The sequence below is a fragment of the Megascapheus bottae genome, chromosome 7, assembly GCF_031878675.1.
Source record: "Megascapheus bottae isolate mThoBot1 chromosome 7, mThoBot2.hap1, whole genome shotgun sequence".
Lineage (NCBI taxonomy): Eukaryota > Metazoa > Chordata > Mammalia > Rodentia > Geomyidae > Megascapheus > Megascapheus bottae.
In genome coordinates, this window is record NC_143515.1 from 63542744 (window position 1) to 63562694 (window position 19951).

At 35.7% G+C, this 19951-nt stretch overlaps 1 protein-coding gene across 7 annotated transcripts in view; it reads right to left on the reverse strand.

Annotated features, from left to right (window-relative positions):
- Positions 1-19951, reverse strand: part of Lclat1 (lysocardiolipin acyltransferase 1) — a 126955-nt gene that overhangs the window by 57404 nt on the left and 49600 nt on the right. For all 7 annotated transcript variants that reach the window (XM_090337211.1, XM_090337210.1, XM_090337214.1 and 4 more), the window contains 2 exons: positions 14990-15188; positions 376-522 (listed from right to left, as the gene is read on the reverse strand). In XM_090337211.1, the coding sequence (XP_090193337.1) occupies positions 376-522; positions 14990-15188 (346 nt within the window). The remainder of the gene's footprint in view (positions 1-375; positions 523-14989; positions 15189-19951) is intronic.

A 19951-nucleotide genomic window follows, 5' to 3' on the forward strand; every position in this document is an offset into this window, starting at 1 on the left:
TTATTATTTTTATAATCATGATATTATTTCTTTTGTCCTATAGAAGAACATGTATACAATAGGTAATGAAGGATTAAATTTTACCTATAACATGATTTTTTTATTTCCATTTATATAAAGATAATAGTCTAGTATTTTAAAATAAAGATCTAAAACATCAAGCTCTAAGATACTAAGTGTGTGTAATAACAGCTTCCTATGGTTGTCTATAATAAATTCAATATAGTGAAAACCTACAGTCCTGGGTACTGACATGCTATTAACTGAGTGACCCTAGGAGTAAGTTCATCAATCTTATTGATATTCAGCCACTTCATTGGATAATTTCTAAATTCCTCTATGTTTTAAAATTCTCAGAAACCCAAGCTACCTTACCTGTAAGATCAGTTCCTTCTGGGAATATGAGGAGCTGAAGTGGTTCACGGATATCACAAAAATAATTAATCATGTCTTCAAAATGACTCTTGTCATCTTTCCACTTCCTATGAATAAAGATATAAGCAGCAGCTTGCATGGCCCAACCTAGAATGAATTTAACAAACAATTGCATACAATTTTATTACTAATTCCAATTCTAAATTATGTATTATTAGACAGCTTTTCAGATTTAATTTTACTATATTTATCAGCATAAGTATCCCATAATATACTACAAATTTAGTACTAATTTTCAGTTAAATAAATAACATATACACAAGGGGTCTGGTCATCCTAGAGGTTGGCAAAATTTTCAAAAACCTCTTTTAGTCAAGCATAGTGGTACATACTTGTAATCCCAGTTGAATGGGAAACAAAGGTAGAGGCTGCAATTTGCAGCCAATCCAGGCTGTACATTTCATATGTATTCAAGTGTTTTCAGCTGAATAACACTGACAGGTAGAATGTATTTCTCCATTTCTAGTGAGAATATCTACAAAGAGGTGGGGAGTTCTATCCATGAGGCACTCCTATAACACTTTCCTAGAACTCTTTGTATATTCCACAGAGTCTAGAATAAAGGACAGAACAGATCCTACCTCTGCTCTTGGTCCTCTCCCCTGAATGTAAAATTTTTCCTTTTGAGTCTCTGCCCTCTTACATTTCACATATATATCACCATGTATTGTAGTCTTTTTTTCTTTTGACTCTTTTAAAATGTTTTTCTATTTCATATTTTTTAAAAGATCACAGGGCATTTTTAAAAGAGGTTACTTTTCTCCCATTTTTGTGTTGTCAATGCACATTTCCATGTTTAAAGCAATACTTAGGTTCTCTGGTTTTTCTTAACCTTGTTACATTTTTATGACATTTATTTCATACTTTTATAAGTTGATTAATAGCACTCCAACTTGTAAAAATTGAAATCAGTCTATATAACCTGTCTTTTTTCACATTTTTCCATTGCAGGACACTATATATTTAACATGAATTTCTCAGGCAAAAGTTGAAAGTCTGCAGGTTTACAAGGACAGAATCTGTGGATACTGGTATAGATCTGTCCCCATGATCTTTCTAGAATCTCATTTGCAGCATCAGTGATGCCTTCTTAAAGCAGATGGAAGATATTCCTGATATGCGAAGGACATTTTGACTATATGGTATTTTCCCCTAAAGCCATAAACGCTACCTAATCATGAAAAAACTTGGGGTGCATTCTACATGATACTCAACTAAGTACTCTTCAAAACCATCACAGAAAAACAGAATGGAGGTTGAACAAGAGACACATGGACCGAGAGGAGTAAGGGATTTTTCCTCATGTGATCCTAGGGCAAAAAAAACCACATTAGTGGAAAACCCAGCAAAACTTAGTCTTCTGTTTAATGAAAAATATTGTATAAAACAAAACAATAACAATTAAAAATATGGTATCCATGTTAATCTCGTGTTTTGACAAATGTTTATGTAGGATAATAAAATCAAAGAAAACTGGGTATAAAAAAGGAAGTCATTTGTATTATTTTTGTAAATGTTGAATCTAAAATGATTTCACATAAAAGTTTATTTTAAACCACTTATTGATCAAAATTTTACTTAAGTAAACTAATATAACTACTCTCGATGGCAGTTTGGAGACTTCTCAAAAAACTAAACAGAGAACTACCCTATGATCCACCCATACCACTCCTAGGCATCTACTCAGAATCTGACAAATCAGGGTAGTAAAGTCACTTGTGCACCCATGTTCATTGCTGCATCATTCACAACTGCCAAATTAATAGAAATCGCCCAGATGTCCTACAAAAAGTGGATCAAGAAAATGTGGTACATATACACAATAGAATTTTACTCATCCCATTAGAAAGGATACTTTGTCATTGGCAGGGAAAGAAATAGATCTAGAACAAATCATATTAAGTGAGGTAAACAAAGCTCAGAGAGACAAACAGCACATTTTCTCTCATATGTGGAGCTAGGTCTAAAATAAAAGTAGACACAACTTACACAGGTCTCTATGCATTTACACAAAAACAAATTAAAGGAGAATATACTTAAGGGAAAAACCCCAATGATGTATAATTCCTCTAAGCAGCTAAAATATTATTTATCAAAACAAATTCTAAGAAATAGAAAAATGTTTTGTTACTGCTGTTGGTGGTGGAGGCGATTTTGTTGTTGTGCTTTTAGGTGGACAAAAGGGGAGCAAAGGAATGGAGGGCAGAAGAGTAAACAAATATTCAAAATATATGATGTAAAAAATGAACTATGCAACTTGTGGGCAAGGACAGGAGGAAGAAGATGGGGAGAAGCAAAGGAGAGAGTAACAATGTCCTAGCAGCACTGTACTCATTACCTGACTTATGGAATTGTAACCCTTTGTACAACTCCTTAATAATAACTTTAAAAATTACACTTGATCAAAAAGATATAAAGTAATGATTCATTTTATTTTAAAATAAAGACGTATTTTTATTTAGAATTCAATTATTGTGTCATATTACTTGACTTTAATAGAAGGATATCACTAACAACATTTCTAAGAAACAAATTTTGACATTATTCTCACCTTAGAATAATTTTTTAAATTTTTTTCTATATATCTCTAAAACATAAAATGAACATATGGAATCAACATATGGAAAATATTTTTGTGAGGTTTATTATGAGAAATAAAGAGGCAGAAAAAGAAATTAAGGTTAGGAAACAACTGTAAGCTACAGAGTTCATATTTCTTTTGCTATTATTGCAAAATATCATTTTAAAACTGGTTTAAATCTGATTACAATGAAATTCATGGGACTTGTGTTTTATCACTATATACAAAGCAGACAAGAACCCCAAGGTTAATTCCAAATAATTCTTTTACTTCTTGTTCATAAATATCACTGTTACAAAAACACACCTTTTACTTATCAAATTATCTAAAGGAAAGGAATCTCTTAATTTTGAAAATTTTAGAGACAAAGTTTCCTGGCTCACATCTGGGATGCTTCACCTTCACCTCATACAATATAAATATGACTAAAGTATCAGTATCAGCATACATCAACAAGCTGTCCAGTTTAGGCAGTGGTCTTTATTAATGAACTAAATGGAGGATTAGACAACCTTAAGACCCAGATTTATTTCCCCTAGCCAAGTAAACGATCACTTTCCACAGCTTAGAGCTCTTGCTTTGTTCAGAAGTCACTAACAAAAATCAGTCATCTTTAAGCCAAAAGCTTAAGTTCCACTGTTGAGGTTGTAATGCCACCCTAAAAAATGCACCAGTGCAAGAAGGTGTAACCCTGAATATAATTCTAGGATGTGTCTTGTTGGTGCACTTCCTGGTATACTTTAGCTGAATGAAACTTTTTCTCAAAGGTGCCTCTTTGTATCCTACTCCTCCTCGAAATTCATCTCAGCCAAGCAACACTGGCACATGAAACTACAAAAACAACAATTGTAAGAACTTATTTTTCCATTGCCAAGAAAATTGCTAAGATGAAGTGACCAATTTTGTATTCAAAATAAGCAGAGATGTATCTTCTAGGTATAGAAACTGAAATATGTTTGATAATTTCTTCCTACCACTGTACCTCATTTGATGTTTTTCATAAAAACCTTGACTCATGATAATTATTTAATAAATTTTACTATATGACTGAATCAATAATAGGTCCTCTACAGCTTAGTAAATCTGGGAAAAGCAAGTTATGCCAGGATACTTTGGGCTATAAATGAGAGAACAGTAAAATGTCTAGATTTAAATAATCTTGGATTAAGGTTCTCATCTGAACAGCCAATAAAGCTGTTTCAGAAGCCAGAATCTCCTATTCTGACCTGTTATCCCTTTGATGTCTGAGGATCTCCATCTTGCCTTTAAGGTTACAGAAGCTCCAAGAATCATATGCTTTACTAACACCCACAGGAAGTGAAAGCAATCTTTCTTGCTCATAAGGTAATTTTTTCTTGGAGCTTCCAGACAATTTCTTCCCTTTGTCTCTGTGGTGAGACTGGCTCAAACAAGCCAATATCAGATTATTTCCAACTTCTGTGATGGGACATGTGTACACTGTTAAATTTGTGAGCACCATTTATGGATTTCAGTTGTTTAGTCATAAATGAAGAAATACTACTACATGACTACCATGAAACTTTCTGTGACTTAGGTATATTAAGAAGTGATAAATCAATCATGAAGGGCAGAGCATAAGGATATCTGATGTACAGTAAGAGTTGAATTATTAATAAGTAACCAGCAAAGAATCACAGATGAGGCTCTGAACTCACTCAAAGTAGAGTTCTTCTAGGAAAGTCAAGAAGCGGTTACTTTAGGGGACTAAGAACCATTTCCCAATGCAGTGAAACTAACATCTTCCTTATTAACTGGCTGGGATGGAGGAGTATTACTGGTACTGATTCTCTACCTTCAAAATAAATTCACTGTATTCTTCTTAGATGATGGCAAACAGCAGGAAGCTTTGTTAAATTAAACAAGGGCCTACTGAACTGGATTATAGTCAGACATATATAGCTTTACTCAAATTTTAGGGAAAAATTCTTTTCAAGTAAGGAGCTCAATTTGAAAAGAGAGGGGCCAGGAGTTTAGCCTAGTGGTAGAGTGCTTGCCTAGCATGGACGAAGATCCAGGTTTGAGTCTTCAATACCACATACATAGAAAAAAGCCAGAAATAGGGCTCAGTGGTAGAGCCCTAGCCTTGAGAAAGCCCAAGGACAGGGCCCAGGCCCTGAGTTCAAGGCCTAGGACTGGCAAAAAAAAATTTTTTCTTACAGTAAATAATTTAGCAATATAAATATCTCAAATAGAAAGTATCTGTTCTTGTGCTTATTATATGATTAAATTAAGATAACTTCAATAAATTTAGCTATTAAGACCAATAGCATCTTTCCACAAATATGTACAATAATGTACAACGTGACAATGTTTGGGTCAACAGTAAACTCCACATATGTTGATGACTTTACAGCCATCTTTGTGTAAGGACATTATGATGCCCACACATCAATATCAGCTCATTAATGATGCATGTATCAGAATGCGGTTCCACTACTAAGCAATGCATCACTATAACATATGAGTGAATTAATGAAATTTAGATATAACTAAAAACCTGAACACATAAAAGATTATCTTTCTGATTCACAAATGACTAGACAAGTTTTAAAATTACTATCTAATATTTACTCTTCCTTTTGTTTCTAAAAGCCTCAAACTGTTTTCTCACTTAGGTGTTAACTAATGATTCAGAAAATCTAAGAAGCTGTGACTTGAGTAGACACATATATTTTCAGTACAAAATCACCAGATAAAGGGACATATTATAACATCTTCAAGTTTAAAATTTCACTTCATTGTTCCTAAAGTTGGATAAAAGTAAAAATCCATGTGTATCACCATTAGAGATGGCTGAAATCTTCAAAACATTTTAAATTTAATTTTGTTTATCTTTGCATAGTCTAAACAGTTTATGGTAATTTACTGAAACTTTATAATTTGACTTAGAATCTAAATAAATACTCGTCATGATTTCTTTCCTAGCCTGTTACATAAGTGTTTTACTTTCATACTTTAAGAATGTTAATTTCCGGGGCCGGGAGCTTGGCCTAGTGGTTAAAGTGCTTGCCTAGCATGCATGAAGACCCGGGTTCGATTCCTCGGTACCACATATAGAAAAAAAGCCGGAAGTGGTGCTGAGGCTCAAGTGGTAGAGCTCTAGCCTTGAGAAAGTCCAAGGACAGTGCTCAGGCCCTGAGCTCAAGCCCCGGACTGGCAAAAAAAAAAAAAGAATGTTAATTTCCAAATTTGTACCTATTCTCTATCCTATACTCACAGTCTTTTCATTTAATCTTTTATAAATGAAGCAAATAACAAGATAATTATATTCTTGGCATCAGGCAGACACTAATTTGGAAAAAAAATTATGAACAGCAATCTTAAGTACTCCCTACAATCACACCAGATTGCCAGTAGCTCCTGAAGCTGAACACAGACTGATCACTTAGATAGTCATTCTTACCCCATTCTCCAACTTTCTTTCCCTTTCATTTATACACATGACTTGGTTGATGCCTATACTTATGGCTTCCTTAATTTACTATATTTTCCTTGTTGTAGAAGGAAAACTCTTTTCAATCCAATCCAAAATCAATACTTTCCATATTCATAAAGACCTATCAAGTCTACAAATGGAGAAGCCTTATACTGTAAAGTAGTCTGAGACTAAAACCCATGTAAGAAATAAAAATAGACTAACATTCTCACATTTAAAATACAATATAAAACTCTAGTTAAATACCCCTTTTGCCCAACTAGAGACTTAAGAAGCTCTAAACACAATGCTACTAGCAGCAGTATCATGAAAGGCCTCAAATAATGCTGTTTGAAATATAAATAACCATAATATGGATAGAATTGCATATCTCCCAAATACCCTCTTACCTAGCTTAATTTTTTTTTTTTTTTGCCAGTCCTGGGCTTGAACTTAGGATCTGGGCCACTGTCCTTGGACTTTTTTCTCAAGGCTAGAGCACTACCACTTGAGTTACAGAACCACTTCCAGCTTTTTTTCTATGTATGTGGTACCGAGGAATCGAACCAGGGTCTTCGTGCGTGCTTGGCAAGCACTCTACTACTAAGCCCAACTCCCGGCCCCCCTAGCTTAAATTTATCAGAAATTCAGTAAAGGAAAATCACAGCAACATTGTTAGTAATTACTCTAAGGTAAAAATATTGTGAGACTTGGAAGCATATTAAGTGAAGCAAGCCAGACTCAAAGAAACACAGGCTCAATGGTTTCCCTCATTTGTAATAATTAGTATATGTTTAGGATAGTTCTCGCAGAGGATCACAAAAGCTCAGTAGCTATGTATATGTGATCATATCAAAAGATGATAAAAGATAAAGGGTGAAACAATAACGGGGTGAAACAATAACAGCAATAATCACAAGACAGTATGTTGGAAATGAACTTTACAACTGGGGGGGGGGAGGGAAAGTAAGAGAAAAACGTGAAAGGTGGTAACAATGTTTGAGAAGAAATGTACTCACCACCTTATATATGTAACTGTCACCATTCTGTACATCACCCTGATAATAAAATTTTTTAAAAATGTGGCACAGTGGTTCATGCCTATAATCTTAGCCACTCAACAGGCTGAGATCTGAGGATTATAGTTGAAAGACATTTAGGGAAGATTCTTATCTCTAATTACCCCTCCAACAGCTGGAAATGGAGGTATGATTCAAAGGATAGAGATGAGTCATAATAAGTTCTTTTCATTAATTTTTTGCCTTTTAAACTGCTTTTGTTTAAAAATGATTACAAATGTACATATTAACATATGCCTATACAGAATCTGGATTGTTCCACCTCTGTGGACTTTCAACAGAAGTCTTCAGTGTAATAATATATGCTGTTATCTCCTGTGGCAACAAGGTCTAATATTCCTTGAAGGACCTGCCTGAAGATCTTGCTAAGGAGGTATCACTTCAGAAATATGTCCCTTGTGGTTTTCTTGGGGACATATTTTTCCATTAGAGATTGCTTGTAAGAAGATAATGCTCCAATATCCTTCTTGGTTAGTGAAAAACTCTTAAAATTGGGGGCTGGGAGTGTGGTCTAGAGATAGGGTGCTTGCCTAGCATGCATGAAGCCTTGAGTTTGATTCCTCAGTACCACATAAGCCAAAAGTGGTGCTGTGTGGCTCAAGTGGTAGGGTTGCTAGCCTTGAAAAAGCTCAAGGACAGTGCCCAGGCTCTGAGTTCAAGTCCCAAGACTAGCAAAACAAAAACAAAAAACTCTTGAAGTTGGGATCGTATTTTCTAACTTGATAAAGGGGCTCATTGAGGTCCATAGAAGCTTTTGTTGAACTCTTCTCTGAGAATTTTCTTGGGTGTTCTTTTTTCTTCTTTTGCGATTTTCTTCTCCATCTAAGTATCCCTGTACCAATTCCACTTTAATCTTCTGAGACTACCCATTGTCCATATGGTCTGACATTGACTGGTGTGTTACGTCACATGGCTGGACAATATATGCTAGAAATCTATTGTTACTTCTAATAGATGTCCAATTCACAAATGGTAGGAAAATGTGGCTGCTTTCTCCCTGGGTTCATTCTAAACATGCATGTTACAAACTTATTCAGAGCAAAATCAAAGCCTCAGCAGAATCATGAAAACAGACTAATCAATCCTGGGGAAGACTGCCTACTAAAGGAAAAGGACATCAGTTTCAGTGAATGTTCCAGAAAGACACTTCTAAAAATAAAAGCAGCTAACTTATTGGAGAAAGGAGACATTACTGAGCATTTCATTTCATTGCTACATATCTATGCTGAGTTACAAAACATAATATTCAATACATATTTTCTAAGTGCCCACTCAGTCTAGAGCACTATGTCCGGAGGGCTTCTGGAGATAAGTGAATATGAATAAAATAAATTAATTAATTAAAAAATGCAGCACAAAGGTGAAATATCTATGCGTCACTGATCGTATAAAATAATTTTATCTAAATGAACTTCAGGAAATGGAAACAGGAGAATTTTTTTGTTGTTTTTGTTTGACGTGTTTATTCATTTATCTGCCTTTGGGAGGATAAGGGAGGGGGTACAGAAATGGAGGACAAAGGGTGAACAAATGTAGCAGTGTTACTCACTAGTCACTATGTGAACATAAATTATACAACTTGTAGGTAGAATGAGAGAGAAAAATTCAGGAGAGATGGAGGGAAGGGGTGACAGTGTCCATAAAGAAATGGGCCAGGAGTATGGCCTAGTGGCAGAGTGCTCACCTAGCATGCATGAAGCCCTGGGTTCGATTCCTTGATACCAGATATACAGAAAAGGCCAGAAATGGCACTGTAGCAAAAAAATGTTCAAAGACAGTGCCCAGGCAGGCAAAAAAAAAAAAGTACTAATTACCTGACATTTGTAACTGTAACCCCTCTATGTTTTATCACCTTTAAAATAACAATCCAAAATAAAATAAAATACATTTGGTACTTTTATTAACAAAATATTATAGCTGGGCACCGGTGACTCACACGTGTAATCCTAGCTACTCAAGAGTCTGAAATCTGAGGATCACGGTTCCAAGCCAGCCCAGACACGAAAGTCCATGAGACTCTTCTCTCCAATTAACCACCAGAAAACCAGGAAATGACGCTGTGGTTCAAGTGGTAGAGTGCTAGCCTTGAGCTGAACAGCTCAGGGACAGTGCCCAGGCCAAGAGTTCAAGTCCCACTACCGACAAAAAAAAAAAAACCTGTCTGCATCCCTAAAAACGTGTATCTGCAATAAGGCAGTAATCAGTACATCATCATAGAATATAATATTCAAGATAAATTGCTAGATACTAAGAATAAATATAATAAATCTTCATAGAAGATGAAGAACAATATGTATATTTTAAATTATTATAAAATAAATCAAACAGATCTGTGAATCTGTCTGTACATGCATGGAATTTATCTGGAAACAACATTACATGCCTTGGGGGAAAGGATGGCAGACGGTTAGACCGCATTGCTATAGAGAAGAGATCATTCCCAAATTACTCCATGACACAACTCCAGTTATTAATTCTGAACCTGCTCTATATAATTTACATAAAATAAGTATATTTTTATTTTTAGTCAAATCTTTCTTGTGCCTTGAATATGGAGCCAAACAGACCTGGTACCAAAAGTATTTCTATGCCAGTCTATGTATAAGGTAACAACATTCTTGAGCTTCATCTTCTTTAGCAAAAGAATGTTATGATATGCAGGTATGATGTTAAAATAAGAGACTGTATATAAAGATCCCCAAATTGTTCAGCACACATACCTAACATACCAAAACTGAATGGAAAGATACATTTTCTTTTTGACTCTGATTTGAGATACACCACACTAAAGGAATATAAACCACTCTTACAAGAAAAGAGACCTTAAAACTGAGTAAAACTGGGCTGCGAGTCTGGCCTAGTGGTAGAGTGCGTGCCTAGCATGCACAAAGACCCGGGGTCAATTCCTTGGTACCACATACATAGAAAAAGTGGGGGTGTAGCAAAAGCTCTAATCTTGAGAAAAACCAAGGACAGTGCCCAGGCCCTGAGCTTAAGCCCAGGACTGGCTAATAATAATAATAATAATAATAATAAAGTTAGATTTGCTTTTCCATTAGTCATCAATGGGGATCTACAGAGTTTTATTTTGTTTTTAATAGATTTACAATATATACTCCTGAATTCATGAAATGTGGACAAGCAATGCCCGTTAAACTATACACTGGCCATGAAAAGGGAATAATTTTTGGTTCCAGGATTCTGCCCCAAACAAGCTTGACTCTAATTTTGGAAAGAGAAAGGGCATTCTATATTTATATTTGAGTCAAACTGATTCATATCTGGAGAATGTGGACTTTAAACATACTGCTATATTAAATATGGACACAATTTATTTAGCACTTTATTTGCATTCTAGATTCACTGATCTTTCATATGTAGATTTAAAGTTTTATCAAATGACTTCTAGTCTGCTTTGCTGTCTTAGAATAATCAGCCCAGTCACTGTATTCAAATTCAATGTTTTCAAGGGAAGACAGTATGCATTTACAAGAAGACTTCTGTGTAAGAGGTAATAAGAGAGCGCTCTTGTTATGGGCCACTCCAGTCTGGAGTGGTGTGTCTGTCTGAGCTGACAGGAGAAAAGAAAGGAAACTGTTTGATTTCAGATATTACAGATCCTTTTTATCCTTAACAAATCTTAGTACATTTTCCTGAAGAAATATTTCTGCAGGACGGTCATGGTGGCTAAGTCGTATAATTCCACCTTCTCTGGAGGCCAAGATTGGGAGGACTACAGTGCAAAGCCAAGCCAGAGAAACAAATTAGTATGACCTAAAGATGGACATGATGGCACTCATCATTTTAGCTGGGAAATGTAAATAAGAGAACTATAATCTTGCTAGTCCAGGTAAAATGTAACTAAAGCAAAATAGCTAAGGACATGATTCAAGGGTTATGAGACTGAGTACCACCAGAATCAGTACCACCAAAATATAAAAATGTTTCTGCATATGTTTAGAACCATTCCAGATACTTAAGTGGTTATTTTTTAGAATTTTCACTGGGAAGCTGATATGTAAGGATCTCTGACACTAACACACTGGACACTGGAGTAGAGATGAAAGCTTTTCTTGAGTTGTACCTTAAGTATTGCCTTTGAAATATTTAAGTTAGGTTTTCTTTTTTAGTTTCTTTTCTCTCTCCGTCTCTCTTTCTCCCTCTCCCTCCTTCTCTCCCTCCTTCTCTCTCTCTCTCTCTCTCTCTCTCTCTCTCTCTCTCTCTCTCTCTCTCTCTCTCTCTCTCTTCTCTCTCTCCCTCTCTCCCCCTCCCCCCCTCTCTCTTTCTTTCTAACAGACCTGAGTATTCCTTGCCCAAAATACTTGGTACCAGGAAAGGTTTCATGGAACATTTTGCAAGTTGGAATATTTGCATAAACATGTGATATCCTGGAGATATGACCCATGTCTAAACATAAAATTTGTTTCATCTAAACATTATATACATAGCCTAATTTTAAACAATTTTAGTACTTTTGTGGCATTTTTCTAGTCCCTATCACATGAAATCAGGTATGGAATTTTCCTCATGGCATCATGTTAGTATTCAAAGTTTGAGATTTTGGAACATTTCAAATTTTAGATTTCTTTTTTCTATTTTGTGTGTGTGGCGAGGGGGTCATGGAGCTTGAACTTTAGGCCTGGGTGCTATCCTTGAACCCTTCAGCTCAAGACTAGCGCCCTACCCCTGGGCCTGGGCCTGGGCCTGGGCCTTGTCCCTGAGTCCTTCAGCTCAAGGCTAGCGCCCTGCCCCTTCAGCCACAGCCCCACTTTCCATTTTCCAGTGATTAATTGAAGATAAAAGTCTCACCTTCATTAGTACCCGGGATGGCTTTGAACCTTGATCCTCAGTTCTCAGCCTCCTGAGTAGCTAGGATTATAGGCTTGAGCCACCACGCCCAGCTCAAATTTTAAGATTTCTTAGTGAAAGTGTATTCAATGTGATATATGTCCTAGATCTCTTTTAACTGTCATCTATTTTAGTACATTTCCTCATGATTTGTTTTTCTCATTTCTCTTTTTCCCCATCACATACTATGAAATTATGTTACTTTACTTCCTCTAGAATATCATGTAATTTATTCTTCATTTCTGATTTTAAAAAAGTTGTTCCTTTTTTTCCTCCTTTAAGTGACTTCCATTATATTTCAGAATTATTCTTTATATTTTTCACAATGTTCTTTTTCATTTCCTAAAATGCTTGCTTGATGATATTTAATTCCACTTAGAATATTGGGTTACAGTATTTTCTTTTTCCAGTTCTGCCCTCTAGTTAGGGGTTTTCTTTATGGTTACAAAATTATTTTATGGTTATTGGTTTTTTTTGGTTTACTTCTTTGGGGAGGAGGACTAGTAAAGGAAAGTTGTTTCTTGATTCTCTTTTTAATTCCTCAAGGGTCCTCCATATCTTCAAGTCCCTCTCCCCTTCTCCCCCGCCCCCCCCACTTTTTTTTTTTTTAATGGGTCTATGCTAAGAGGAACTTGTCCCTCTTTTAATCTATCTGATTATCTTATGGAAGCAATGCTCTTTAGAGGCTAATTTGTTTTCACTGCCTTTCAAATCATTTCCCTAAATCTTGTGCTATTTGAGCTACTTTCTCCTGATCTGTGTTCAGTATTTTGCTATTCTATCTCATGTCCTCTTATTTGCACATTTGAGTTTTCCATCTCCTATCTAACTACTATGCCTTTATTCCTCACTCTAACTAGCACAATTTACAAAGTTAAAAAGGGGAAAGGGACTCTGAGAATTTATCTCTCTGGGAATCTATGGTACTACTATTTATCTTCTACTTATTCTAAAGAGATGAGCGAAATATAGTTTATTTCCTCTTCTTATTGATTTGATAATTATTTTTGAAACAGTAAAGAAAATAAGGCAGCTGTAATTGTCCCCCCAAAAGTCCTTTGTAATTATGGATTCAATCTCTTCATGAAAAATACAATTTGTCACTTTTCATTTACTGTTAATGTCAGATTGTCAGACATTTTTCTATACTGTCTTTATGGGTACTTTCAAACTCATTGTCATGTTATTTTTAATATCCCATTACTACATTTCATATAGCACTAGGAATAGATTAAGATATTATTCTTGTAGCTGTTAATATGTGATTTCCCTTTCTTTCCCTTGATTACTCTTTTTAAAAACTGCTTTAGTTTTTAACATACTGAGATTTTTGACACTTCTTCCATCAAAAGGTGATCTTTGTGTGTCCTTCTCTAGAATCACTGCTTGTTGTTAACTCCAGCAATGATACATACCAGGTATGATATTATAAGATTTCTGAGGCTAGGGTATAAAATGATTTTTAACTTCCTGTAGGTTCATTGAGAATTGTTACTCAAAGGGAAGTTTATTGTCATGTACAAATCTGATTTGTTATTTATTAGGTTATCCAACCCCACTCTGTGCCCTCACAACTCATACCTAATTTCAGTACATCCATAAACACATAGGTTAGAGAGCAGAGTTGAAATAAGAGATGTTACATATAGAAACACAGAAATCTACATGTAATTGATGGGTCTATTAGGAGGCCAGTACATGCTTCCTGTGCCTAAATGTCAATAACTATATGTCAATGACATATAGTTTAACAGTTTGTTCCCTATTCCAACTTCACATTAGCAGGGAGCAATTTAATTTTAACATGTAATGACAAAATATCCCTACTCCTCTAACACATGTGAAAATGTCTATTCTTAACCATTTAAAGAAAAAGCTACAGAGCCGAGAGTTTGGCCTAGTAGTAGAGTACTTGCCTAGCATGCACAAAGACCTGGGTTCGACTCCTCAGTACCACATACATAGAAAAAAAAAAAAAGGCAGAAGTGGTGCTGAGGCTCAAGTGGTAGAACTCTAAAGTCCAAGTGAGCTCAGGCCCAGGACTGGCCAAAAAAAAAAAAAAAAAAAAACCCTACAGATGAAGGGAAGTTCAGAAAATATCAACAGCTAACATATGCCTAGAGTAATGAGGTGCTCAATTAATATTTATCAGATGAGTAGGTATCAATCAGGTCATTTGAAGTACCTAATCATCAAAAATCAATTTCTGGCTTAAAGCACAAGCATGACATGCAATAAAAAGTTGCTGATCTATAAATTTATAGCCTTAAAAGTTATGGTCCTCAAAACTGTATGCCCTTTCTAAAGAGAAAATAAACTAGTTTTCTTCAAAGTCATCTGTCATAGCAAAATCACTAAGAAAAAAGAAACTGCAAATATTTTAGTTTACTGGGAAAAAAATGAAGTGGCGTTAGTACTTATGTAGCATTCATCATAATAACTTATAATTTGGTTTTTTTGTAAATACTGGGACTTGAACTCAGGGCCTTACACTCTTAGATCAGTTGTTTTGTTTTGTTTTGCTTTGAGCTGAATTACCACAATTATAGAGTGGTATACAGTACAAGTAAAATCAATAAACCAAGTAAAACAAATATGTGAGAAACCTACCAAATCCAGGAACACTTTTTAGACTGGCTTTGAGGCAAATTTTCTCCAATCTGAGGTAGCTGTATCTTGTGAGGCAATTCCACAGGAACATCCAGTCTACTCTTGTCCGATGGTTCATGATAATTACACTTCTTTCTCCAGGGACAAATGCATCACCTGTAATAACCACTTTTACACCAAATATGGTCTCCAACAATGCCTAAAAACAAACAATGCAAAAATTCAGCAAACTAAAGTTATGACTTTTCCTAAACCAATTTCATCATGTCCTAATATATTTATCTTATGATTTCTACTACACAAAAGCATATTTTCTCATGGTAATAGATAAAAGAGGGAAAAGTTAATCTAGAAGAATGAGCCTATGAAGTAATATTTTTAAGTTCTACTAACTTAAACTTCTGGCATCCTTGCAAAAGAAAAATGTTAACTGTCCTTGAAATCTTCAAGGTATGTTATTAGATTAAAAAGACAAAAGTGGGGGCCAGGAATTTGGCCTAGTGGTGGAATGCTTGCCTAGCATGCATGAAGAACCCGGGTTCGATTCCTCGGTACCACATGCATAGAAAAAAGCCAGAAGTGGTGCTGAGGCTCTAATGATAGAGCTCTAGCCTTGAGAAAGTACAAGGACAGTGCTCAGGCCCCGAACTCAAGCCCAGGACTGGCAAAAATAAATAAATAAATAAGACAAAAGTGGAACCAGGTATGATGGCTCACACCTGTAATCCTAGCTACTCAGGAGGTTGAGATCTGAGGATGGTGGTTCAAAGCCAGCCTGGCCACTGAAGTCTATGAAACTTTTTTTCTGAAATGTTTACTTTATTATTTAGATTATACTATAATTTTATGTCACTAAAAATTTCCCCTTAAAAAGAAAGGACTTTAAAAAATAATTTTGATTTAATTTTCTTGTCAGGCTGAGGTAGTAAGAGTTACAATTACATATGTAATATAGTGAGTACATTCTTTTTTTATTGTAATTAATAGAGGGGTTAGCAGATGTCTTATTTCACACACAATGATACCCCTTCTTATGCTTTTGTCCCTATTTCCTTCCCCCAACCCCTCTCCTCATCTTATTTCCCCCCCCATTCCCTTTCCTATTTCAAGTAAAGAAATAAACATATATACAATATACCAGATAACAAGGTCAGATACTATAACAATATGAGAATAACCAAGGGGCAACAAAAGAGATGAGAAATAACATAGTCATTAAGAACAACAATCACACATTATAAATCTCTTGTTTCCATATCTTGCAGGTCCTTTCATTTAGCCTCACCCTATATGGCCTTATATATCTAGATTTTCAGCTATTGTAATCCTCTGCTAGGAGAATCCAAGGTTTGTACAGATGAGGGAAACCACTGAGTTTATGTTCCTTTGGGTCTGGCTTACTTCACTTAATATGATTATTCCCAAGTCTTTCCATTTCCTTACAAATGGGATGATGTTCTTTCTGATGGCAGCATAGAATTCCATTGTATATAAATATCACATCTTGTTGATTCAATCATCTACTGGGGGGGCATCTGGGTTGGTTCCATATCTTCACTATGGTAAATAGTGCTGCAATGAACATTGTTGTGCTAGTGGCTTTAGTATGTCTTTGTTTCTGGACCATTGAGTAAATGCCAAGTAGTGGAATTGCTGGATCATAGGGGAGCTCTATGTTTAGTCTTTTGAGGAACTGCCATACTGCTTTCCATAGTGGTTGAACGAGTTTGCACTCCCACCATCAATGTAGTAGGGAACCCTCCTGGCCATATCCCTGCCAGCATCTATTATTAGATTTCTTGATAATGGCCATTCTAACTGGAGTGAAGTGGATTAACTCCAAATGGATCAAAGACCTCGAGGTAAAAGCAGATACACTGAAAACATTACAAGAAGGAATTGGAGATACACTAGGACTCCTTAGCACAGGTTGAAATTTTCTTAACAAAGATCCAGAAACAGAACAAATTAAAGGAAGTTTGGACAAATGGGCCTGTATTAAACTGCAGAGCTTCCGTATGGCTAAAGATATAGCTTGCAAGTTAAATAGAAAGCCCACAGAGTGGGAGATTTTCACTAACCATACAACAGAAAAAGGCCTCATATCTAAAATATATCAACAGCTAAAAAAAATTGAATCGCTCCCAAACAAATCTTCAAAGATACAACCATCCCATTAAAAGACTTAAAGAGAGACTTCTCTGAAGAAGAAATAAGAACTGCCTATAGACACATGAAGAAATGCTTGACATCTGTGAAACTCATCTCCAATTAATCACCAGAAAACTGGAAGTGATGCTGTGGCTCAAGGTGTAGGGCATTAACCTTGAGCCTAAAAAGCTAAGGGACAGTGCCTAGGCCCAGAGATGAAACTCTGTGGCAGACAAAAAAAAAAAAAACAAAAACAAAAACAAATAAAGACAAAAGTGGGGGACAGGAGTTTGGCCTAGTGGTAGAGTGCTTGCCTAGCATGCACGAAGACCAGGGTTCGATTCCTCAGTACCACATACATAGAAAAAAAGCCGGAAATGGTGCTGAGGCTCAAGTGGTAGAGCTCTAGCCTTGAGAAAGTCCAAGGAAAGTGCTTAGGCCCTGAGCTCAAGCCCAGGACTGACATAAATAAATAAATAAATAAATAAATAAATAAATAAATAAATAAATGAATGAATAAAATACAGATCTTTAAAAAAAAAAGACAAAAGTGGGAAAAGTATACAAGATTCTATCATGATTTTTTTTTTTAAGGAACTAGATAGTTAAGACTACTACTGATTTTTCTAGATTGGTTTTTCTAGGAAAACCTAAATGTTTCTGTAAATTATCTTCTGCCAATAAAAACAAAGCTGCTTTATTTTAATAATATATGAGTAAAATAACTTTGTCTACTCTAATGCTGTATGATCAGAGCACATAAACTTGTGACTTTGTGTTTCTCTGAGACTCTTATCTCCAATTAACCTCTAGAAAAGAGGTAGTGGGGCTTGGCTTCAGCAGCAGGTCGAGTAACCTAGAGCTGAAGAGCTCAGAGACAATGTCCAGGCCCAGGGGTAGGGTGGTAGCCTTGAGATGAAGAGCTCAGGAACAGCACTCAGGCCAAATTCAAGCCCCATGACTTATACACACGCACGTGCACACACACACACACACACGCACGCACGCGCGCGCGCACACACACACACACACAAATGTAAACTCCTTTAGTACCATGTAAAAGTACATGATAAAACATGATAGACGATGTCTTCTCAACAACAGATATTCACTAATTTAAAATAAGTACATTATTCTGTACCCTCCCTATACAGTTCTGTTTCTATAAATTTCTTAAATGAAGGAGTCGCTCAGCTTTATTTTGGGACTACTTAACATTTTCTCAGTTTTTTCTTTCTCTTTTCTTTTCCATTTTACTCAGATTTGGTATTTCCTAACTTAAATTTAAAACTATTTCTTTAGAATCATTAATGAAATTCCACTGGACTTCTTTTAACTGGGGAGAACTGTTATGTATTCAGGCTTTATGTGACTCATATGAATCCTTGAAGGTTTTCTATTACATAAAACGCTGCAGACTAGACACTGGATTTACTATCAGTTTTCCTTAAATAATTTGCTTATGCAAACTTCTATTGCTCCTCTACAAAATAGGTAGAATAGTGGCAAATGAAACACAGCCATCCTCTTTAGTGCAAGTGCATGCATGTACCCCAGAGGTTTTCTTTCTTTTTCTTTCTTTCTTTTCTTTTTTTTTTTTGTTAGTCTTGAGATATGATCAAGGTTAGCACTCTAACACTTGAGCCATAGCACCATTTCCAACTTTTTCTGAATATGTGGAATGGAATCCAGGGCTCCATGCATGCTAGGCAAAAACTCTACCATTAGGCCACAGTTCCAGCGCCAGAGTTTTCTTTCTTTCCCTCTTTCTTTCTTTCTTTCTCTTTCTTTCTTCCTTCCTTCCTTCCTTTCTTTTTTTGCCAGTCCTGGGGCTTGAACTCAGGGTCTGAGCACTGCCACTGGGCTTTTCCTAGAGGCTAGCACTCTACCACTTGAGCAACAGCACCACTTTCAGCTTTTTTCTATGTATGTGGTACTGCAGAATCAAACGTGGGTCTTCATGCATGCTAGGCAAGCACTTTACCACTAGACCAAACTCCTGGCTCCAGAGTTTTCTTTTTAACAAAACTTTCTGATTCCTCTCTTTATATATGGTTTAAACATGAAACCATATTGTGGTTATTATCATTATGCTAGCATCCCTCTCTTTATGCCTGCAGAGCAGAGAACTTTAAGTGCAATTAGAAAAAAGAGCAAAGAGGGTAATCTGGAAGAGGGACAATTTAGAAGTATCAGATTTCATAAAATATATATCTGAATAAAAATTAAAAACATAAAATAACTTTTAGCAAGGGATGAATGCAGTTTGTAAAAATCAGTCACTGCAGGATTTATTTTTAAAACACAAGATGAAAAGTATGCTGTAACCTTCTGATGTATTGACATTCAAATTACAGGAACTTCTATGAAACAGTAGTCTATCAAGGTAGACTGACAGCTTCTGGAAATAGTTCCCAATCAACCTCCCCCCCAAGAGGAAGTTCTAGTACCATTCTAGAAGGATACTTCCTTCCCTACACACATCATATGGACAGGAAGTATGATTGTGCCCTGGGAAATACAGGGTAAAAAGATCCTTTATCAATTTTTGAATGTACTTAAACCTTACAGATAGGTAAAAATCACTTTATTTCTAAATTGTATGTGTGTCTAAATTCTGTGATTACTGGAAGAACTGAATCAACATCAACATTAAAAGTTTACTATATTAACCTCTTTTCTTACTGTTTTATAAAAATATAACATTGAAAGTTAAATCCTTCTTTGTCACCTTGTACTGCGATTAACTCCAAATTGATCAAAGACCTGGAGGTAAAAGCAGATACACTGAAAACTTTACGAGAAGGAATA